General features: G+C 38.7%; 1 protein-coding gene and 1 pseudogene across 5 annotated transcripts in view; one reads left to right on the top strand and one right to left on the bottom strand.

The window, feature by feature from the left end:
- Positions 1–25398, bottom strand: part of PARG (poly(ADP-ribose) glycohydrolase) — a 136082-nt gene that overhangs the window by 90443 nt on the left and 20241 nt on the right. For all 5 annotated transcript variants that reach the window (XM_007962557.3, XM_007962553.3, XM_007962558.3 and 2 more), the window contains one exon: positions 12505–12579. In XM_007962557.3, the coding sequence (XP_007960748.3) occupies positions 12505–12579 (75 nt within the window). The remainder of the gene's footprint in view (positions 1–12504; positions 12580–25398) is intronic.
- Positions 5689–7073, top strand: LOC140712390 (large ribosomal subunit protein eL33 pseudogene; annotated as a pseudogene).

Genomic DNA, 25398 nt, shown 5'->3' with positions numbered 1-25398 from the left:
TCCTGAACTCAGTTCAAGAAACGTTAACTGTGCATCAGCCATGAGCTAGAAAATATTAAGACACCCTGGAGAAATTGGGCCTCACAAATATTCAGACATTTCATGGCTATATGATGCCTAACGTAACAAGCACATGGAGGTGTGCACAGGTACTACTGTGAGCACACAGAGTTTTTAGTAGAGGCTGAGAGGACAAAAAAGGATACTCAGAGGAGATAAAAACTGAGCTGAGTCTTGAAGGCTGGATTAAGAAGCAAGCAAACACCATGACAGAGAACTACAAGTAATTCAGAGTCATCAGACCATCAGGTTTGGAGCAGGAAAAGTGGCATGAAATGATGCTGGAGAGGTGGGCAGAAGCAAAGTCATGGAATGCCATAAATATCACCAATAGAGCTGAAAAGAGATGAAATGCCATGGAAAGTTTTAATATCTATGCTTCAGAGAGATCATTGTGTGTGAGCAGCATGAAGGACGGATTTGAAGGGACCAACTGCACACAGGGGTCGGCTAGGTGACTGTTACAATATACTAGCTGAGTCACGACAATGGTATGGAGAAGACAAGTACAACAGAAATAGAGGCGAGACTCAAGAAGTATTTAGGAAGTAAAATTATGACATCATACTATAAAATGAGGAAATGGTAGATCAGTAGAAAAAGGTGGCTGAGGCAGAACAGGGCAGCTAGGATGATGAACCAGTTCTGGCTTGAGTGAATGAATAGATAAATGGTGGAACCATTCACTGACAGAATTTGGAGAGTGGCCACAAGGCTAGTTTTAGGTACTTGTGGAATATCCAGGTGAATAAATCTAATAGTCAATTAGAAGCTGGCAGAGAGAAAGAGCAGAAGAAAAAAGATTTGCGCATAACCTGCATTAAGTGATATTGAAAATTCTCACTATGTTAAGTGCTAGGAACATAACAAAGAACAAATCACCGCCTTGTACAAGGAAGCTTATAGAAGATGACTGTAAAACGTCAATTACAGAACTCTGAGTGGTAATGATGTACCAATGTAGGTTCATCAATTGTAGCAAATGCACTATTCTAGTGGGGGATGTTGACAATGGGGGAGGGTGTGCATGCCTGGAAGTGGGGGATATATGGGAAATCTGTGTATTTTGCTGTGAATCTAAAACTGCTCTAAAAAAAGAAAGTCTAGGTCGGGTGTGATAGCTCATGCCTGTAATTCCAGCACTTTGGGAGGCCCAACACAGGCGGATCACCTGAGGTCAGGGGTTTGAGACCAGCCTGTCCAACATGGCAAAACGCCATCTCTACTAAAAATATAAAAATTAGCCAGGCAAGGTGGTGCACGCCTGTAATACTCAGGAGGTTGAAGCAGGAGAATCGCTTGAACCCAGGAGGCGGAGGTTGCAGTGAGCCGAGATTGTGCCACTGTACTCCAACCGAGATGTCTCAGAAAAAAAAAAAAAACACCAAAACAGTCAATTGCAGAAGTGATGGTCATGCTGAACACTAAAAGTCAAGCAAGCACTAACCAGGCAGCAGGCAAAGAGGGTCAAGGCCAGAAAAGATACAGTGACATATGTATCCTAAAGTATAACTGTTTTGGATATGCTGCCCTTGAGGAATGGAGTAAGACTAGCTTTTCCTTTGAGATAACAAGAAAGAGACACATAAAGTATGTTGAAACCCTTAAAATGAAGAAACTGAAAGAATTTACCTTTTAGATGTCCTCAAATCTCTCCAAGAGGTATGAAGTAGGAGCAGACGGATAGTGGAATGTCAGTAAACATTAGAAAACAATGAAAATGTTTGGAATCCTAGAGTAATGAGGAAATATATAAAAGATGGCAACAGGAAACAAAGGCCTACTTAAGATTGAATAACATGAACTCTTAGCAAGGCCTATCAGTAAGATTTATTATTCCCTCTCTCCCTCCTTCCCTCTCTCCTCTCTCCCTTTATTTCTTCCTCCTTCCCTCCCTTCCCCATTACAACTGTGCTGTGCAAAGTGTGCTCCATGGAATACTTGCTACAAAGGAAGTCAAAAGCTGTTACACGGAAGCTGTTTATAAATAAGTTTGGGGGAAAAAAAAAAAGGGTTTAATTAAATAAAGCCAAGCATGTTTCTTTACTGTAAGACTCCTCAGAGCTATTCCCAGAAGGAGGATATAATACGCAGTACATTCCCCCATCTTAACCATTAACCCTTTACTCATGAAGTGTTAATATTTGCATAATACAACCTAGGACACAGTGGACCAGAAAAAAAGGGATGAACCAGAAAAAAAGGGATGAAAGCAGTGGAGATTCAAAAAACAGAAAGCACAGTAGGAATAAGGGAATAGAAAACTAGGAGGCTGTGGTGGGAGAAGAATTATGAGTTCATGACTTCAGAGAAGGAGCTGGCTCAGGGGATAACCAGGTCCAAGCTCTGGTCATTTGTGGTCACATGAATTAATAAAGTAGAAGGTCTCACACTCAGACTTGGGTCTGACTAGTAAATGGTTCATCAACATGAATATCAACTGAAACGAAGTTGCCCAAGGTGATGCCAAGTAACAGGAGAGAGGAAAAGAGGTGTCAAAGATGGGCAGATAACAAGAATGGGAAGAGGGAGTACAACCAGATGGCAAAGGATTCAAAGGAACGAAGACTGTTGGAAGCTGGTAGGTGCCCTCCCTGAGACTGTGCTGTTGCCGCCTTTTTTTTTTTTTTCCCAGTAGAAACAGGGGTTCACCATGTTGGTCAGGCTGGTCTCAAACTTCTGACCTCAAGTGATCTGTCTGCCTCAGGCTCCCAAAGTATTGGGATTACAGGCGTGAGCCACATGCCCAGCCATGTGGTTCTAAATGATGCCAGATCTAAGGCTATGGGCCATTAAGGCCACCTTTTGCTAGAAGGTTTTCCTCTTCTTTCTACCTTTAATTCAAGTCTTCGAACTTATCAGGCCTCCCTAGCTTTACTCAATTAGTTTTTACAATGAATCTTCCCCTTTCCCTAGCCATTTTCAACTGACCTAATGTTTGGGTAGTATGTTTAATCTGATTCAGCTTCTTTCCTAGGTGCAATGTCAAAGACCGACTCTGATGGCATGTGCCACGGCCCATAGATAAAAGTGAGATGTCACTTAGATACTTAAACTCCCTAAACCTTGGTTTTCCATTCTTCATTTGTAAAACAGAAATATTAATAGTATCTAACTCATGAGGTGGTTGTTAGAATTAAATCAGATAAAGCATACTGCTAACACTATAGTTGGTACATAGAAAACTCTGAGTAATAAGCACTACCACCTCCATCGCCACAGATAACCAAATAAGATGATCCAGCAAACACAAAGGAGATATCTACAGGGAAGATCTTGTAGAAGGGTGAGTTTGAAATGAGACAGACCTATGCCTGCAACAGATAAAAGTGTCCAAGAGAAGTGATGCTGGAAAAGTCTGCAACTTAAGCAGCAGGCATGGAAGAAGGAAAGGATTACAAAGGGAGACAGGAGCCAACTACCAGGAAAGAGCTATGCATATGGTTACTTAAGGCAGTGAGCAGTTCCTACATTACACTCCCAGTGGAAGATGCCCTTTGTTTATCTTAGAGCTAGGCTTCTCAGGACTGAGGCAGATTAGACCAAGAGCAAGACTTCAACATATATCACTTTGGAGTTCATTTGAAAATACTCCGTATTTCACTATGCTGGAAATGGCCCCTGTTGCAGAAAATGTCTTTTTATAATGCTTTTCATGTAATCAAAGAGCATTTGTGGCAACACAGTACTATGTCACTCAGCTTACCAAAAACTTCTTTAACACACTATATAAAGAAAAATTATTTCGCTAGCTTAGAATCTGACAGACCCTTGTACTTAATCATTACCTGTCATTATCATCACAATAAATCGAGGATGAGTATTTTTCTCTACTAGTACTAATAGTAAATAAGGAGAAAGACCATTGGCTCAGTCTTTGGTAAACCATAGCACCAACAGCACAGCACCCCCTCATATAAAAGGACCAATGGATCTATTTAGTCCTTGATGACCAAGTTTACCGCTTGTTTAAATAGGCTACACATTGAAACAGTACATAAATTTGAAAAACAAATCTAACGTCCTGTTTTCATTTACTCATTATTTCTACCTTCAGATAAAAATACTATAATAGTCCTTCCAGGGTTAAATATGAAATGTTACTTGTAGATAAAAATGTTCGAAGCATACTCAAAAAGACTACAGAATTTATTTTGATGAGTAGGAACATAAGAAGAATAAATGTAAATTAATTTAACAGGAATTATAAATCAAGGCATCATGTTGAACTGTGTTAATAAAATGCAAACAAAACAAAACAAAACTCAAAACACTTCAGAGCTAGCTGATAAAGAGAGACACAAATCACGGGCAAGATTAAAACATAAAATTATTTTCACTCATCTAACAGTAGATTTTTGGATAATGAAATCAACACCACAGCAATATTTAAAAGGAATAAATTCTACTGCTATTTGATCCAAAGGAAGGGTTAGAGTTATAGGACAAAATAAGTACTAGCTTAATTTAATTATTAGAATGTAAGAGAAAGTCCACTGAATGAATTTTCACTTTTGAGTATCTATAACTTCTAACCGCTTTGTCCACCACATAACTACAATCCAGATAGTGTTTTGCAAAAACAAAATAACAACTCTAACTTCATCAGTGATCTAGTGCATAGAGTGCTCAACTAAGACTGATATTCCATGGTAACTCATCAAGTTTATAAAAGCAAAGTGCCTAGTTCCAATTGGAGTAATCTGTCCTTTGGGATATGCACTATTTAGATATCATAAATATCAGACTCTCAACATATGTCCCAATTCAAAAGCACACATTACCCAAACCAGGGAGAGAAATTCCACATATTCCATACAAATCTAAAAGTCACAATTCATCTGTTTCAATATTTAAGTGACTCTGATTAGCTCCCTTTTGGCTCCTATAGTTCTTATGAATTAAATTGAGCTGTAAAGTAATGCAGACCTTATGATTCCAGAGACTGTGAGTCACCAAGGGAAGAGGTCCAAAAAGGTTAAATTTCCACTGAACTCCAAATCAGAGGTTCGAAAGCTAGAGAGATAAAGACATTAGCTGTAGTCTTATGAAACATTCAAGGCTGCTTTCATTTGATTAGGAGTTTGGTACAGGCTCTTTGTGACAAATATAACAAAGACATTTCATATTTTTTAAGCTTTGAAGAAAATCCCAGAAAACAGATAATCTATGAAGAATGTTAAATCAATCTAAGTAATAATGTGTTTATATACATTCAGAAACTTACTTCAGTGTTATCAAAAAAACCAAACCAAAACAAAACAAAAAATGACCACCAAAAGGCTATCACGGAAGGAGGCCACATTCCTTCAGTTACTGAAAAATGAAATCTGTTGTGATTTAAAATGGTAGTTACAACAATTTACTGCCTTAGGTAAGCTTTTCCCAAACTATTCTAAAGAGCACTAACCCTCCATGAAATGTTTATAGATAGTCTGGGGACAAAGGGGTGGAGAGAGGAGGAATGAAGAGAGAAGAAAGAAAAATCCTCTAACAACATTTTTGTTCTAAAATTTTTAATACACAAAAATACTGAGTATATTTGATACAGTTATAATTACCATGAGATAAGCTACTCATAATAGCATGCCACACCTCAGAAAGCCAAGATGTTCACAGTATACCACATATGCATGAATGCATTGATGCTCAAGTGATGCATAAACATACAACTATTGTGTTTTACGTTATTGAATCATAGCTGATTTGTGCTATGATTTTTGCCTAAGAATTTCAACATATATTTTAACTTTTTATTACATAATAGACATAAATCAAAACTTAATTTCTTCCAGCCATTACTCTGTGTCCATGAAATAACTTTTTTTGTAATCTGTTTTAATACAAGTTTATGTTCCTTTTTCTGAGTTTCTACTGATGCTCTGCCAATACATTATAATTTTTAAAGTTTTCCATAATCACAAGTTCAAAAACTGTTATTTTAGTTAAACACAGGTATAATAATACACGCCTCAATTTTGGAGACAATGAATTACGTTGTACCTGTTTTTAAAATTTTAAATGGCCTTTCTCTTTCTGCCAACTTGGAGCCTGTGGAGGCCTGCTGGGAACAGGACTTCTAAAAAGCAAATATGTCTGGAAGGCTGTGGTCCAAGGCCGTTTTTGCTGAGTATAAGTGGGGTCTCCAGAATCAAAGAGAGCACACAGCTCTTTTTAAAATTGAAGGTGTTTATGCCCAAAATGAAACAGAATTCTATTTGGGCATAAGACGTGCTTATGTATACAAAGCAAAGAACAACAAAGTGACTCCTGGTGGCAAACCAAACAAAACCAGAGTAATCTATGGAAAGGTAACTTGGTGCCAGGGAAAGAGTGGCATGGTTCACGCCAAATTCTGAAGCAATCTTCCTGCTAAGGCCATTGGACACAGAATCTGTGTGATGTTGTACCCCTCAAGGATTTAAACTAATGAAAAGTAAATAAATAAAAGTGGATTTGTGCTCTTGAAAAAAAAAACTAAAAAAAAATTTAAATGACAGAGAGTTCTGAAGAAAAAGATAGCTTAGACATAACATGATGAATTTAATTTGCATCATTCAAAACTCAATATTATGTCCCATTTACCTTTTAAATTAAGTAGCACATAAACAAAAATGCAAGTTCAATACAAATAGAATTACACACTCTTATTTACAGTGATAGAGGCTTTAAACATTCTCTGACAAGTTATAGGACAAGAGCTCATAGGAGAATGCATAGTCAATATTTTAATAACGATAGCGAACACAAAAGATGCAGAATTTCTAAGTTGCAATAATCTATTTTGTATGTATGATTTGAAGTAAAGACTTTATGCTATATATGTATATTTAAATTGTGGTTTACAAACAGAAATATATTACTAGCCTCATCACAGCAACAAAATCATTCTAAAGCCTAGGTTTTTCATTTTTTACTTTTAAATGTCCTGTCATTCCTGTACTCCTATCTCTCACTCTCCACCTTTACCAGCCACAGATGCAAAAAACAAAAGCAAAACCAAAACCACTCATTTTGTTATTTATGATAGCCTTCATGGAAAAACCAATGGAAGGATGAAACGAAAGGCATATACATTTCTATCTTTTCAATTCCAGACATAAAACTCAACACAGAAAGGAAGATGAAATAGTCACTAAAATCCTTAGGCTTCCTTTCAACAATTAATCCATTTTCTTAAGAAGTTTGCTACATAAATCAATTGCAGATTTAAAGCTCTTTAGTTTAACATTTTATACTTATTGTGAAATATTCAAAAAGTATATAAAAATATATACGTATAGTCTAATGAATAAATATAAAGCAAACATCCAAGTCCAGAAATAGAAGCCAACATCACAGAAATAGAAGAAACCCCCTTAAAAATATATCCCCCATGCTCTTCTTCAGTTACTACAGCTTTAATGTAAGTTTCACAAGTTAATACACTACGAATGAAATGAAACAGTGCCACAGGTGTTGTAAAAGAGGAGTATTTGGCTGGGCACTGTGGCTCATGCCTGTAATCCCAGCACTTTGGGAGGCCAAGGTGGGTGGATCACCTGAGGTCAGGAGTTTGAGACCAGCTTTACCAATATGGTGAAACCCTATCTCTACTAAAAATACAAAAATTAGCCTGGTGTGGTGGCAGATGCCTGTAATCCCAGCTACTCAGGAGGCTGAGGGGGTAAGAGTCGCTTAAACCTGAGATGCAGAGGTTGCAGTGGGCCGAGATTGTGCCACTCCACTCCAGCTTGAGTGAGAGGGAGAGACTGTCTCAAAAACAAAAAAAGAGAAGTATTTAAAAATTCCTCCAAGATGCATTGATAGAGGCCTTTTCTAATATATAGAACATTTTGTTCAACTTTCCAGTGAAAAATGCCAGGAGTAAGTATATTGATTCATTTAGAACATAAATTACAGAAGTGTTTGAATTTAATTTTGTGGAACACCACACAGGAGGGCCATAAAACACAGATTGTGTGTTCGTAGCACTTCCAGCAGCTGGCAGTGAGGAAGACCAATATTACCCCTGAAGATGCAGAAAATACTAAATAACAGCCATTTTGACTCAGTAGCACCTAAATATATAAATATAAGTAACAAATTAACAGATTGCTCTCTGTGATCTTTGCTGGTTTCTAAAAAAATAACAAAAGCTGAGGTAATACTCCTTACTTCCATTCCTGTAGAGGTGCTCACACACCAGGGTGGGCTTCTGGGCCCCTTACCTCTAGTGCTAGAGACCAGAATGTAGGTAATTACAGTACCATGGATTCACAATGACTGTTGATATAAACTCCTCTTGTTGTAAGGTAGTTTGAGTTACAAAATCCTTTACTTACTGAATTAATCAAAGAAAGGTTTTAAGGAGATAAATATCAACGGCCTCAAAATAAACGTAACTGCAAAATATTAATCTTAATATGATGTGAAATTTAATTATTTTCCTTAATAAAACAAGCCACTCAGAGTTCAATGTCACATTTAAGTAAAGAATTTCCAAATTCTGACTGGGAGCAGCCACTCACACCTGTAATCCCAACACTTTGGGAGGCCGAGGTGTGCAGATCGCTTGAAGTCAGGAGTTCGAGACCAGCCTGGCCAATATAGTGAAACCCTGTCTCTACCAAAAATCCAAAAATTAGCCGGGCGTGGTGGTGCGTGCCTGTAGTCCCAGCTACTCAGGAGGCTGAGGCATGAGAATTGCTTGAATCTGGGAGGTGGAGGTTACAGTGAGCCGAGATCGTGCCACTGCACTCCAGCCTGGGCGACAAGAGTGAGACACTGTCTCAAAACAACAAAAAATTAAAAAATAAAAACTGAAAAAAAATTGCCAAACCCTGCTAATAAACAATGTTTAAGAACCCTTAGTTTAAGGCCGAGTACAGTGGCTCCAGCCTGTAATCCCAGCACTCTGGGAGGCTGAGGAGGGGGGATCATGAGGTCAAGAGATTGAGACCATGATGGCCAACATGGTGAAACCCCGTCTCTAATAAAAATACAAAAAATTAGCTGGGCATGGTGGCATACGTCTGTAGTCCCAGCTACTTGGGAGGCTGAGGTAGGCGAATGGCTTGAACCCAGGAGGGGGAAGTTGCAGTGAGCCGAGATTACGCCACTGCATTCCAGTCTGGTGACAGAGCTAGAATCCATCTCAAAAAAAAAAAAAAAAAAGAACCCTTTATAGGCCAGGCAGAGTGGCTCATGCCTATAATCCCAGCTGAGGAACGAAGATTGCTTGAGTCCAAGAGTTCAAGACCAGCCTGGGTAACAATGGTGAAAAATCATCTCTACAAAAATCTTTATAAAGACAATTTTGGGTAACAATCTGAGTAACAATGGTGAAAAATCTGTCTCTACAAAAAAATACAAAAAACTAGCCAGGTGTGGTAGCACATGCCTGTAGTCCCAGCTACATGGGAGGCTAAAGTGGGAGGATGTATATAGCCCAGGAGGTTGAGGCAGCAGTGAGCTGTGACAGCATCTCTGCACTATAGCCTGGCTTTAAATTAAAAAAAAAAAAAAGAACCCCTTATAAACAAGCCTTCCTACTGCAGAACAAGACACTGAAAATGCAAATCAAATATAATTTATTTGTTTCCCTTGCACTAAAAACCTTTGCTTCTACCAATCCCACCTACATATATGTCTGACACTTACTTCTCACTAACCACTGCAAGCATGGGCAATGTTGTCCCTATGGGTCACGACTTAGTAAAGTTCTAGAATAATATCTGGAGATTTGATGGATAGAAAAATACACAAGTGTATTAAACATCCAAGGTATTTTGTTAAGTATACAATAATGACGGAATAGCAAACAATCACAGGGAGAACCACCTTCAAATCTCTAGATAGGCTTTATACAAATTTCCTCAAATCTCTAACAAACACAGGAGTGGATGAGCAGACAATTTATCAATTTGATGGAATATTGCTGCAACCATTAAGGCTAACCATTATAAAGTTATATATCACAGAAGATTTTATAATACAGCATAAATTTTAAACATACATTTATATCTAGCTATAAGACATCATATATATATGGGCAAAGACTTAAAGAATACAATAAGAAATGAACACTTAGTGTAGTTGTAGGGACTTCTCCAACCCTCCATATGTTTACAAAGTAAATGCAAATCAGAAGGTCTGGTTGGGAGCGGTGGCTCAGACCTATAATCCCAGCACTTTGGGAGGCCGAGGTGGGTGGATCACTTAAGGTCAGGAATTTGGGACCAGCCTCACCAACATGGCGAAAACCCGTCTCTACTAAAAATACAAAAATTAGCCAGGCAACGTGGCGGGCACCTGTAATCCCAGCTACTTGGGAGGTTGAGGCAAGAGAATTGCTTGAACCCGCAAGGCGGAAATTGCAGTGAGCTGAGATTGTGCCGCTGCACTCCAGCCTGGGTGACAGATGAGACTCCATCTCATAAAAAAATAAATAAGTAAGTATCAGAAGGTCGAAAATGCAAGGACTCTTCTCTCTAAAGAACTGTAAAACTATCATCAGCACCTGAGTAATCATTTCATATTTATGATCTACACTAAACACACCAAAACTTGCTATCTATTACCCGTTTCAGGCATGCTTCTGGGCAAGGTCACCAGATAAAGGGGAAACAAGGTCCTGTCTGAGTATTCTGATTAAGAAGAGAGAAAAAAATGACTACTCCATAGCAAGGTGACAGAGGTATTGTAACCAATGGCATGTTTTACTGCCATCTCAAGGTATCAAATCATACATTACTTCTTACCCCAATTAACCACCATATCCAATTTAAGCCCAGAAAGTTACAACACAAATGTTATGTCCTGATAAGTGACAAAGATAACGATTATATCAATTTGATCTACTTTTCATTGCATCAGATATTACATTGCTGTAACAGTGAAAGACATTTAGATTCAAGGATATCTGAGATATCCAATTTCCAGACACAAGGATAAGGCTTTCATTATTTACTTTATGTCTGCCTTGCAAAAGCCATATAGGTCAAAAGCTCAGTAAGATAATCCTGAAATTACTGGTACTACCTTGAAATGCAGAATTAGTTTGGATTCTATTAACATGATGTAAGAATTGCCCTTAGCACCTAGGTTTGTTGCAGAAAGTAATAAATTAATCCTAAAACTCAGAGTGAAATGCAAAGAATCCAAAAATAGCCAAAACAAATTTGAAAAAAAAAACCGAAGTTATAGGACACACACTTCCCACTTCCTGATTTTAAAACTTACCACAAAGCTATGGAACCAAGACTGTGTGGTACTGGCACAAGGATAGACACATAGATCAGTGGAGTAGAACTGAGAGGCCAGAAACAATCCTTACGTCAACTGATTTTGAAAAGGTGCCAACACAATATAACAGGGGATAGAAGAGTCTTTTCAACAAATGGTGCTGGCACAACTTGTTATCCACATGCAAAATAATGAAGTTGAACTCCTACCTTACACCACATATGAAAATTAACTCAAAATGGATATTCACATGGAAAATAATAAAATTGGACCCCTAATTTACATCACATACAAAAATTAAATGGGCAATGGTCATAGTGTAAGAGCTAAAGCTATAAAATTCTTAGAAGAAACATAAATCTTCATGATCTTAGATTAGCTTCTTAAATATGATCCTGAAAACAGAAGAAAAAAATGATAAACTAGACTTCATCAAAATTAAAAATTTTTCAGCTTCAAAGTGTACCATCAAGAAAATGAAAAAGAAAGGAAAAAAAAAAAACAAAAAATGGGAGAAAATATTTGAAATTCATATATCTGGTATGGAACCTGCATCTAAAATATATAAAGAATGCCTAAAATTCAATAATAAAGACAAAAAATTTGAATAGATATTTCTCCAAAGAAAATATACAAATGGCCAACAGACAAATGAAAAGACTCCCTCTGCTAATGGTACTGTGAAAGTAATATTCCTATCCACTACTGGCAGCATAGTAAATTGCTACAATTAATCTGTGGAAAAAGGATTTTATGGCAAAAGTTTTTAAAAGATTTTAAAACAAATGTTTTGTGTCCTTTGACTTAGTCATGTAATTTCTGGAAATCACCTAAAGAAACAATATCAAATATGGGAAACTATATATACATATACAATGATGTTGTCACAATGTAATTGGGGGTGAAACTGGATGCAACCTATATGTTTGAGAATATGGGAACCATTATATTCTCAAAATCTAAGCATGGACTATTATACATTCCTTGATAATGCTGATAATGGTATGAAAATATAACAGAAAATGTGTATTCTAAGAGACTAAAACAAAATTCAATATTAACTCCTAATTATATTTATCTAAGACATATATATAACAGCAAATTTATAAAACTAAAAGATGATAATTATCTTAGTGTGGCTGAATTATAGGTATTCTTCTCAAACCTTCTTATAGAGTAGTCAATAATATTTTCATAAATAAATAAGGATACTTTTACCTTATCCCAGAAATCGATCAAAGCTGTAAAGTCCCATTTCTTAGAATATGCCACATTGTATTTCAGAATAGCATCCTGTGGAAAATGCAGAAACAAAACGTCATGTTATGGACAAGTGAATGACCCATGAAGAGCCTGTCTCTTATGAACTACCTCCAGTACATTTCATAATGTCAGACAAGCTTCCTACAACCTCCCCCCGCTACTGATATGGACATCAGTAGCTACAGACAAACAGAATGAATACTAATTTATTAGTCACTTAAAAAAATGAGATTAGAAAGGTCAAGTAATAGGTGAAAAAACACAATTACACCCTAAAGCATGTGTTCTAAATAGGGTGATACACTCCAAATAGACAAAAACTGTATCATGAGGGATAAAAAATGAACTTGGATATCACAATTGTTGGTGGTCCTTGAAAGCATCTCATTATATATACACAGAGATACATAGTGTATTTGTAGTATGAAAGTTTCATGGGTCAGTTAATAGGGTTGAGGTATAAATTTTTTTTGTAAAAAACAAAAAATAAAAATTTCATGGGGACGAGATTAGGAAAAAATATTTAAAAATAGTCTTTTTTCCTTTACTCTAAGGTATTTTTATACAATATATATAAATAATTATCTTCCTCTAGCAGTTCACATAAATTACACATTTATGTAGAATGAAAAGTCAAAATATGCCATCTACTGGTGTACTTTTTAACTGTTTGAATAGGCAATACTATACATCTGGTTTCCGAGTCAGGTATGCATAAGACAATCCATTAGATGTGCAGAAAGAACAATTTATTTATAATTACCTTTTATCTCATCCTTTTAAATATCTACTTTGGTCTTATTTTATACTGTACATATTACATTAATAAAGTAAAAGATATGCAGAATTTATAAACAACTATCTTGGTAACACACACTCAAAATTTTTTTTACTGAGGTACACAAGTCTGAAAACCATTCTGTTAGATTATTACTATTAATCTTTCAAATTTCGTTATCATTGAATAAGTTTTAAAAAAACTAATACTCTGTCAAAGCTTCCTGAATAGTACTTCATGCCATACTAAGCATCTAGGTTAAAAGATGAGCCAACAAAATGTGTCTTATTTACTTGGAATCAAGGGACATCCAAGCTCCTTAAGAAAAGAAAAAGAAAAATCATCCATAAAATAAGATAGCAAGAAAGAGTCTTTATTTTTCGCTCACAAGCCATAACATAACATTTTCTATTAAGAATTAAGAGATTTTAGGCTGGGTGCAGTGGCTCATGCCTGTAATCCCAGCACTTCGGGAGGCCGAGGCAGGTGGATCACGAGGTCAGGAGATGGAGACCATCCTGTCCAACATGGTGAAACCCTGCCTCTACCAAAAATACAAAAACTAGCTGGGCATGGTGGTGTATGCTTGTAATTCCAGCTACTAGGGAGGCTGAGGCAGGAGCATCACTTGAATCAGGGAGTCAGATGTTGCAGTGAGCCGAGGTCACGCCACTGCACTCCAGCCTGGGCAACAGAGTGAGACTCAGTCTCCAAAAAAAAAAAAAAAAAAGAATTAAGAGATTTTGGCCTGCACGGTGGCTCATAGCACACTTTGGGAGGCTCATAGCACACTTTGGGAGGGCGAGGTAGGTGGATCGTTTGAGTCCAGGAGTTCGAGACTAGCGTGGGCAACATGACAAGACCCCTAGAAAAAAATACAAAAATTAACCAGGCATGGTGGTGCATGCCTGTAGTCCCAGCTACTTGGGGGGCTGAGGTGGGAGGACTGCCTGAGCCCAGGATGTTGAGGTTGCAGTGAGCCGAGATCGCACCACTGCAGTCCAGCCTGGGTGACAGAGCAAGATCCTGTCTCAAAAAAAAAAAAAAAAAAAAAAAGAAAGAAAGAAAGAAAAAAAATGTAAAGATTTTAAGGATTTTTTTTTTCTAATCACTGGTATCTAATTTCAGAACCTCACAAAGTATTAAATAGAAATGTGCATCAATAGGTGAATGAATAAAAAATGCATATACTGGAGCAAACTACCAATATACTGAACAACACGGATGAATCTCAAAAATCTTCATTTTGAGGGAATGAAGCCAGACATACCTACTATGATTCCATTCATGCAGAATGTAACTATAGTGAAAAAGAACAGATTAGTAGTTGTCTGGGGCCAGAGCAGAAAGCGGAATGGACTGCAAAGTGGGGAGAGGAACCTTTGGGGATGATACAAACATTCTGTATCTTGATTATAACGGAGCTTCATGGGTATGTGTAAATGTCAAAACTCATCAAATAAATAGCAATTGCATTCTAATTCTTCACTGTAATTCTCTAATTCTTTTAGTGTTTTAAAATTAGCATTAAGCTCTGGCTCGTATTTATTTTCACTTCAGTCTTCAAGTCTCAAAAGTAGTCTATCATGAGGTCGCCTGTCATTAGAAAAACTGGATACTACTCTGTACTCTTGAGTTATCAACTACTGAATAAGTTCTTTTTAGTTCCTAATTCACAATAAGCACATAAAATTCTTTATGTGCAAATTATCACACACATTATTTATATAAGTACTACTGTACTTACATGTAAAATCAACTTTTGAGGACACTATTACTTTTTAAAATTCCGAATGTCTCTAATCCCTCTAAATCCAACATCAAATGATATATAAACAGCAAAAAGATCATTATATTCAATTAGAGGGATTTAATGTTTCCCTCTTCCTCTCTCAAAGCATTCTTTCAGAGAAGGAAACAATTACCATAAGCAGATAGAAAAATATCTCGATGGATTACTCTGTTCTATTGAATCTACCATAAGAGAAATGCAAAAAGGAAATTCAGATTAAAGCAATTACCCTTTCCTGAAATAATCATGGTGCAACAAGGAATTGCTAGAGAGGTAAGAAGATTGTGTAATTTAGAACACTATAGTTAATCTTTCATTTATTTATTTTTTTTTGAGACAGAGTCTTCGCTCTGCTGCCCAGGCTGGAATGTAGTGGCCCGATCTCAGTTCACTGCAAGCTCCACCTCCCGGGTTCACGCCATTCTCCTGCCTCAGCCTCCCAAGAAGCTGGGACTACAGGTGCCCACCACCACGCCCGGCTAATTTTTTTGTATTTTTTAGTAGACAGAGGGTTTCACCGTGTTAGCCAGGATGGTCTCGATCTCCTGACCTTGTGATTCACCTGCGTTGGCCTCCCAAAGTGCTGGGATTACAGGCGTGAGCCATCACGCCCAGATGTCTTTTTTTTTTAAGATGGAGTTTCGCTCTTCGTTGCCCAGGTTGGAGTGCAGTGGCGTGATCTCGGCTCACTGCAACCTCCACCTCCTGGGTTCAAGCGATTCTCCTGTCTCAGCCTCCGGAGTAACTGGGAGGCATCCGCCACCACGCCCGGCTAATTTTTGTATTTTTAGTAGACTTGAGGTTTCACCATGTTGGCCAGGATGGTCTCGAACTCCTGACCTCGGGTGATCCACCCGCCTCGGCCTCCCAAAGTGCTGGGATTACAGGCCTGAGCCACTGCTCCTGGCCTCACTATAATTATTCTATTTGCGTTTGAAGAAATATAAAAATTCTTAAAAACAGCCTCTGTTTAGAAGAATAAAAATAAAGAACCTAAGATAGTGTTCTTCAAATGGACTCTGGGTAATATTCCTGGGTAGCCTGCTTCTATGTGAGTTTATAATTTTGTTTTTAGAAAATAACAGCCAAATGACAACATGCTATAGAAATGAAGGCTGGTACTATTAATAGACAAAAATAGTGAAAAGACTGAGCTGTCCTTCTATACACCACAGTACAGGTATGTTAAATTCTAAAGAACCTTGGTCCAGATGTGATAATGACATGCCTGTAATCCCCGTATTTTGGGAGGCCAAGGCAGGTAGAGCACTTGAGTTCAGGAGTTTGAGACCAGCATGGGTAACATGGCAAGACCCAGTGTCTCAGTCAAAAAATATAAAAAATTAGTCCAGTGTGGTGCCATGCGCCTGTGGCACACGCCTGTAACATTATACTAAAACTAAGTAAACTCTAGCAGAACTTGAGATTTTTTTCCAGCGACTCAGGAGGCTGAGGCACAAGAATCGCTTGAGCCAGTAGAGGTGTAGGTTGCAGTGAGCTGAGATCGCGCCACTGCGATCTGATGTTCTATATAAGGATCCCATCTTTGTTTCCACCAACATCCATCAACTGTTCATGATTAGTAGGAAAAGTAATAATTGCAAAATAATTTCTTCTTTATGTAGTATTTTAAAGAATTTCTCAGCAAGCTATTTTGGGGTTTGGATCAGTGGTTTGAAAATTTCTGTGCAAAGAAAGGAATAACAACTACAAATTGTTTTCACTGTGATAATAAATACAAATCAAACGATGGTTCATTATACTTGAAATTAAAAAAAAAAAAAAATCAGGCCAGGCGCGGTGGCTCACGCCTGTAATCCCAGCACTTTGGGAGGCCGAGGTGGGTGGATCACGAGGTCAGGAGACGGAGACCATCCTGGCTAACACGGTGAAACCCTGTCTCTACTAAAAATACAAAAAAATTAGCCAGGCTTGGTGACAGGTGCCTGTAGTCCCAGCTATTCAGGAGGCTGAAGCAGGAGAATGGCGTGAACCTAGGAGGCAGAGCTTGCAGTGAGTCGAGATTGCACCACTGCACTCCAGATTGGGCAACAGAGCGAGACTCTGTCTCAAAAAAAAAAATTCAAACTGACGTATCTGTACAAGCACTACAGATATAAGGAGTTAGCTAGGAGCAGTGACTCACGCCTATAATCCCAGCCAGCACTTTGGGAGGCAAGGCCAGGTGGATCACTTGAGCCCAGGAGTTGGAGACCAGACTAGGGAACACAGAGAAACCCTGTCTCTATAAATAAATAAAATAAACAAAATTAGTCTGGACATGGTGGCATGCACCTGTAGTCCCTGCTACTCAGGAGGCTGAGATGAGAGGATTGCTTGAGCCTTGGAAACAGAGGTTGCAGTGAGCTATGATCGCACCACTGCACTCCACCCTAGGTGATGGACCGAGACTCAGTCTCAAATTAAAAAAAAAAAAAAAGTATAAGGAGTTTATATTTAGTTTTATGTTTGTATACACATAATTAACATTATACTAAAACTAAGTAAACTCTAGCAGAACTTGAGATTTTTTCCATTTGAAGAGTTTGCTTTTTGTAGTTGTGAGCTGTGAGTGGTTAGTGTATTGTTGGTAATGCTGAAGGCAGGGTTGATCCCTCACTTGCTTGATACTCGCATTCAAGAGAATCTAAATTGTGTTGCGGAAGGGACTGACTGTACTCAAGGCTAACTTGAAGTATTAAAATAAGGCTGCCCCTAAAACCTTCTTAGTCACACAGGATCCCTGTAACCAAAACAGTGTATGTTCCAGCTGCAGAGAGCAGACTGTTCTCAGCTTGCATAGCACCTTAGGATTGGGAAGAATATATAGATAGGGAATGGGGTGGAGAAAGGAGGATGGAAATGCTGTCATCCAGGTGGCTTTAGGTTCCTAAGGAGTGGAGAAAGACGGCACTGGGAAGGTCTTCACGGATCTGTGTAGGAGTTCCTTGTAGATAAATTACTGATCCCCCATCTACTATCCCCAGTATGTAATGGCTGAATTAATATGTAATCAACTACATTGTATCTAAAGCCTTAGAACTAGTCAGGTGCTCCCCCCACCTAATACCATTTCTTACTCTGTAATCCTACCTGATCTTTAACAAACCATTAATAATTCTAAGGAAAATCTCTATTTTGTTGTGCTTTTTCGTAACTGTTTTAAATAAATCAATTGTATTGTAAAAAATAAATAAATAAAAATAAAGAGTCTGTTTGTTTTTTTTTTTTAGGAGCCCATTAGAAGATTGAGAAACACTGTCCCCAAGGAACAAAGCCTTCAAAATACATTATGGTATAACATATCAATGTTTTCCATGTAAAGAAAAAAAAACAGGAGCTACAGAAATGTATAGAAAGTTTAACAACAACTTGCAAGTGAGGAAAGAGAGAGACCCTCTCATATTGTTTTATATTCAGTACCTGTTTTAAGAAAAAAACAATGAAGTAAAGCCACAGGCAGGCACCCCGGCACCAGGCCCAGAAGCAGGCCTGGGTCTGCCTGGCCTAAACCCAGTAGTTAAAAATCAACTCATGACTTAGAAACCGATGTTCCTGACATTGTATAGAAGAACACTGTGAAACTCCCTGCCCTGTTCTGTTTCACTCCGACCACCGGTGCATGCAGCCCCATCACATACCCGCTGCTTGCTCAAATCAATCACGACCCTTTCATGCGAAGTCTTCAGTGTTGTGAGCCTTTAAAAGGGACATAAACTGTGCACTCAGAGAGCTCAGATTTTAAGGCAGTAGCTTGCCTATGCTCCCAGCTGAATAAAGCCCTTCCTTCTACAACTCAGTGTGAGAGGTTTTGTCTGCGGCTCGTCCTGCTACATTTCTTGGTTCCCTGACCAGGAAGTGAGGTAACTGATGGACGGATGGTGGAGGCAGCCCCTTAGGCAGCTTACGCCTGCCCTGTAGAGTATCCCTGTGGCAGAATCTGGCCAGCCTGAATGAGGCGATCCAAAGAGCGCTCCCGGGTAGGCAATTGCCCCGGTGGAATGCCTCGCCAGAGCAGTGTGTAGCAGGCCCCCGTGGAGGATTAACACAGTGTCTGAACACCGGGAAGGAACTGGCACTTCGAGTTTGGACATCTGAAACTTGGTAAGACTAGTCTTTGGAACTTGCCCACTCCATCTGAGTGGAAGCGTGGCCTGGTCTGATCACCCACAGTGTGCCTGTATTGGCACTTTTGTTCTGGTTTTGACTTGACTTCAATTGCTGGATACTTTGGTTTTAGTTTTGACTTGGCTTAGATTTCTTGGTACTTGGATTTTGGATTTTGTGGTATTCTGATTTTGGTTTGGTATAAACGATAAAAGTGTGTGTGTGCTCTCTTTACCCGTTCTTTGTTTTGTGGTGAGTGTGTGTTGTGAGTGTGGTATTTTGTCTTGAGAAAACATGGGTCAGGTGCAAAATAAGCCCACCCCACTAGGAACTATGTTGAAAAATTTTAAGAAAGAAAAAAGGGAGGAGGCAGAATTTATATTAAAAAAATGTTCTATGGTAAATTCTTGTCCTGAAATACATTAACTGGTTATTTAAAAAAAAAAAGTTTGTAATAAGTCAAAAAGTTGAGACATGTCAAAAAATTGTGAAAGTCGTGAAAAAAAGGTTATAAAAAATGTTTATGCAAAAAATATCATATAATTTAAAAGTAATAAGGCCTCCTGAGTACAGTTATGTACAAGGTGTATTAAAAAAGTAAAATATATCTTTAATAAAAAGATTATAAGGAGGCATAAGAATGTGGATTTTTACCTACATTAAAAGGTTAAAAAACTGTTTTAAAAGTTTAAGCAAGTTTTCAAACGTTAATTGTAAAGAAAATTCTGTGTGTAAACACATTAAAGTTAAAAAGGTATCATCCAGATTTTTCTGCGAACTAGACGTTAAAGTAAAAATGCAACAGGTTTTTCTTAAAACATCAACCCGCTCTTTAACAAAAATTATAAAAGGTTAAAAAGAGTCTATAAAATCTTACCTTATGGTCAAACATGAAAAATTGGATAAATAAGTCTACAAGGTTTTATTAAAATTAATAACACACTAATATAAAGGTAAAATTTAGCTTATCTGGTATAAAAATCATACAAAAAGCATTATTCAATATAAAACGGTATTTAGCTTTTTTTGGTCTAAAACTAGTAAAAATAGGTGCTAAAGGAAACATTCATTTTACTAGAAGATCATAAAAGTTAAAGACTTAAAACAAACTTTGACAATTAAGACAGCATACCAAGATGCAAATGCCTGGTTGAAATGGATCAAATATTCCATCTGCACATTAAACAAAAGCAACTGTTATGCTTGTGCACACGGCAGGCCAGAGGCCCTGACTGTCCCCCTTCCACTAAGGTGGTCCTCCAGTCAACCAGGCGTGGGCTGCATGGTAGCTCTTTTCCAGGATTCTACAGCCTGGAGTAATAAGTCATGCCAAGCTCTCTCTGCTATATCCCAAAGTCCCTGTGGGTCAGCCCCCGAGGGCCATCCAGCTTCCCCCAACACTAAGTCCACTTCGTGTCTCTCACGGCAGGAAGCAAATTTAGCATTACTTGGAGACCTGAAGGGATGCAGTGAGCTTAAGAATTTTCAAGAGCTTATCAGTCAGCCCTTGTTCATCCCTGAGCGGATGTGTGGTGATACTGTGGTGGACCTTTACTGGGCACTCTGCCAAATAATTAGAGTGACATTTGTGCTTTAGTTCATTTGGCTATCCCTTTCACCCTGGCGTTTCATCAACAAGAGAAAAAATAATAATAATGATACATTGTAAAGTTGAGAGAAGCCCCTAATAGATCTTACAACTCTCGTATCTATTTAAATGCAATTGGAGCCCCGCAAGAAATACCAGATCAATTTAAAGCTTGAAATCAAATAGTTACAGGATTTAAGTCAATATTTTGGTAAATGACAGTCAATAAAAATGTAGATTAGATAAACTACATCTATTACAACCAACAATGAGTTTTTCATGAGTTAAAAAGAAAAACTAATGTAGGCCGCAGCCCTGAGGCTACCTGACCTGACAAAACTCTCTACACTCTATGTGTGTGTGTGGCGGGGGAAATGGCAGTTGGAGTTTTAACCCAGACTGTAGGGCCCTGGCCAAGGCCAGTGACCTATCTCTCAAAACAACTAGATGGGGTTTCCGAAGGCTGGCCCCCATGTCCAAGAGCCCTGGCAGCAACGGCCCTGTCAGCACAAGAAGCAGATAAGCTAACTCTTAGGCAAAACCTAAAGTCCCCCCATGCTGTGGTAATTTAAATAAATACCAAAGGACACCATTAGCTAATAAATGCCAGACTAACTAGATAGTTAAATATCTAGTTAGATAAGTTAAATAATAGTTACATACCAAAGCTTGCTCTGTGAAAATCCCCGCATAATCATCGAAGTTTGCAACACCCTAAACCCCGCCACTTTGCTCCTGGTATCAGAGAGCCCAGTTAAACATAATTGTGTAAAAGTATTGGACTCAGTTTATCCTAGTGGGCCCAACCTCCGAGACCATCTTTAAACATCCAGTAGACTGGGAGCTGTACATGGATGGGAGCAGCTTCGCCAAGCCCTGCAAAGTGACTCTGAAAAAGATGATAAGCCCTGCTCCAGTCACACCCGGAAGCTGACTGGTCCACGCACGGCCGAAACACAAGGAAACTCATCGTGGGACTCATTTTCCTTAAAATTTGGACTTGTACAGTAAGGACTTCAACTGACCTTCCTCAGACTGTGGGCTGTTCCCCAGTATACAGACATCAAGTTACTGAGGTAGGACACAAGACTGCTACAGTCCTATTATTTTATTGTTTTATTTTTTTGAGACAGAGTCTCGCTCTATCGCCCAGGCTGGAGTGCCGTGGCCAGATCTCAGCTCGCTGCAAGCTCCGCCTCCTGGGTTTACGCCATTCTCCTGCTTCAGCCTCCTGAGTAGCTGGGACTACAGGCGCCTGCCACCTCGCCCGGCTAGTTTTTTGTATATTTTTAGGAGAGACGGGGTTTCACCGTGTTAGCCAGGATGGTCTCGATCTCCTGACCTCGTGATCCGCCCATCTCGGCCTCCCAAAGTGCTGGGATTACAGGCTTGAGCCACCGCGCCCAGCCAGTCCTATTATTTTATGGTTATTATAAGTGTACAAGGACTCTAAAAGAAACTTGTTTATATAATGACACCCAGTACAAAGTATGTAATCCAGGAAGTGACCAGCCCGATGTGTGCTATGACCCCTCTGAACCTCTCATAACCACAGTTTTCAAAATAAAATTAAGGAGTGGTCCTTTTCTAAGTGACACAGGTAAAGTAATAGCTTAAAAAGAAAGGGGGGGGTCCCCAAAAATGTAACCTTAAAATTTGAGGCCTGGCCTGGTGCGGTGGCTCACACCTGTAATCCCAGCACTTTGGGAGGCCGAGGAAGGCAGATCACAAGGTCAGGAGATCGAGACCACGGTGAAACCCCGTATCTACCAAAAATACAAAAAATTAGCTGGGCGCGGTGGCGGGCGCCTGTAGTCCCAGCTACTCGGGATGCTGAGGCAGGAGAATGGCGTGAACCCAGGAGGCGAAGTTTGCAGTGAGCCGAGATCGCACCACTGCACTCCAGCCTGGGGGACAGAGCGAGACTCCGTCTCAAAAAAAAAAAAAAAAAAAAAAAAAAAAAAAAAAAAATTGACACCTGTGCCGCTATGAATAATAAGCAGAATGGGATGGGATGCGGTTCTCTAGATTGGGAAAGAAAAGTTACACAGCAGAAAATAAGTATATCTGTCAAGAATTGTATTTATGTAATATGTGTCAATACTGGCCTTGTGTCATTTGGGCTACTTGGAAAAAAAATTAAAAAGATCCTGTTTGGCTCCAAAAAGGAAAAGTCAGCCCCTCCTGCATGAGTGGGAGCTACAACCCTTTGGAATTGGTAATCACAAACCCCTCAGACCCAAAATGAAAAAAAAAAAAAAAAGTAACATTAGACATTAATGAAAAAGGACTAGATCCTAGCGTAAGCATCCTAATAAAAGGAGAGGTTCAATGATACTCTCCAGAACCGGTATTTCAGACTTTCTATGATGAATACAATGTGCCAGTACCTGAAATTCCAGGAAAAACTAAGAATTTGTTTTTGCAATTAGCCGAACATGTAGCCCAGTCTCTAAAAGTCACTTCATGTTATGTTTGTGGAGGAAGCCTAACAGGAGATCAATGACCACGGGACGCCCGAGAATTAGTTCCTACGGACCCAGCTCCTGATGAATTCCCGGCCCAAAAGAACCACCCTGACAATTTTTGGGTTCTAAAAGTCTCAATTATTAGACAGTATTGCATAGCTAGAGAAGAAAAAGAATTCACTCATCCTGTAGGGCGGCTTAGTTGTCTTGGGCAAAAGCTGTATAATAGTACCGCAAAAACAGTTACATGGTGGAGTTCCAATTATGCAAAAAGAAATCCATTCAGTAAATTTCCAAGGTTGCAGACTGTCTGGGCCCACCCAGAATTCCACCAGGACTAGACTGCCCCCACCAGGTTATACTGGATAGGCAGACATAGAGCCTACGCTAAGCTGCCTGACCAGTGGACAGGTGGTTATGTTATTGGCACTATTAAACCACCTTTCTTCTTACTGCCCACAAAACAGGTGAACTTCTGGGCTTCCCAGTCTATGCTTCCTGTGAAAAACGAAGCATAGCCATAAATAATTAAAAAGATGATGAATGGCCCCTGAAAAAATCATACAATACTATGGACCCGCCGCTTGGGCACAAGATGGCTCATGGGGATATCGGACCCCCATTTACATGCTCAACTGAATTATATGGTTACAAGCTGTTTTAGAAATTACTACTAATAAAACTGGTCAAGGCTTGACTATTATGGCCTGGCAAAAAACAAACAAACAAATAAACAAAACACTCAGATAAAAAATGCTATCTATCAAAATAGATTGGCTCCTGACTACTTGCTAGCAACTAAAAACGGGTCTATAAGAAATGTAACCTTACTAATTACTGTCTACACATAGATAACCAAAGGCAAGTAGTTAAAGACATAGTTTAACATATGACAAAACTGGCACATGTACCTGTGCAAGTGTGACACTGACTTAATCTGAGAGCCATGCTTAAAAATTAGTTCCCAGCACTAAGAGAATTTAAAACTCATAATAAAAGTTATAATAGTAATAAAAACCTGCCTACTGCTCCTTTGTTTGCTACCTGTACTTCTTCAAATGATAAAAAAGCTTCATTGGTACCTTAGTTCAACAAAATGCTTCAGCACAAGTGTACTATACGAATCACTATCAATCTACTGCACAAAAAGACATGAGTAGCAAAAATAAGATTAAGAACTCCCACTAATAAAAAGTGTGAGTCTCCAAAGGGGGGAAATGAGGAAAGAGACAGACCCTCTCATATTGTTTTGTTGTTTTATATTCAGCACCTGTTTTAAGAAAAAACAATGAAGTAAAACCAAAGACAGGCAGCCCGGCACCAGGCCTGGGTCTGCCTGGCCTAAACCCAGTAGTTAAAAAACAACTCATGACTTAGAAACCGATGTTCCTGATATCGTACAGAAGAATACTATGAAACTCCCTGCCCTGTTCTGTTTCTCTCTGACCACCAGTGCACGCAGCCCCATCACATACCCGCTGCTTGCTCAAATCAATCACGACCCTTTCATGTGAAATCTGTAGTGTTGTAAGCCCTTAAAAGGGACATAAATTGTGCACTCAGAGAGCTTGGATTTTAAGGCAGTAGCTTGCCGATGCTCCCAGCTGGATAAAGCCCTTCCTTCTACAACTCGGTGTCTGAGAGGTTCTGTCTGTGGCTCACCCTGCTACACAAGTCTCAGTAGAAAATATTAAGAAATCTGAGAAACTATACACAACAAATTAAGTCTCTGAAAGAAAATAAAACCCATTTTCATGGACGTATAAAAAATTCTATCACTGTCTATATTTATAAAAACATTAAAATTTTCATGGCTATAGTGCCCCCCAATATAAATATATATATACATATATACCCACACACACGCATATTTTAGATATTAGAAAAACAATCTAATGGTTACCCTTGCAGTCTTAAATGAAATATAAATATAACAAAAATAAATTATTGCCAAAATATAAGATTAATAAATTATTAAACTACTAGCAGCTACATTAAGAGCAATAAAAACCAGAATGCTTAACATATACTTTAATCATTAGGAAACTCAGCTTCCCTTTGGGCAAATATTGCTGAAGTCATACTTCTTTCCTGATTTACTTTTAAAGATATTTCA

Source organism: Chlorocebus sabaeus, chromosome 9 (assembly GCF_047675955.1).
Source record: "Chlorocebus sabaeus isolate Y175 chromosome 9, mChlSab1.0.hap1, whole genome shotgun sequence".
NCBI lineage: Eukaryota > Metazoa > Chordata > Mammalia > Primates > Cercopithecidae > Chlorocebus > Chlorocebus sabaeus.
This window is presented reverse-complemented; position numbering and strand designations above follow the sequence as displayed.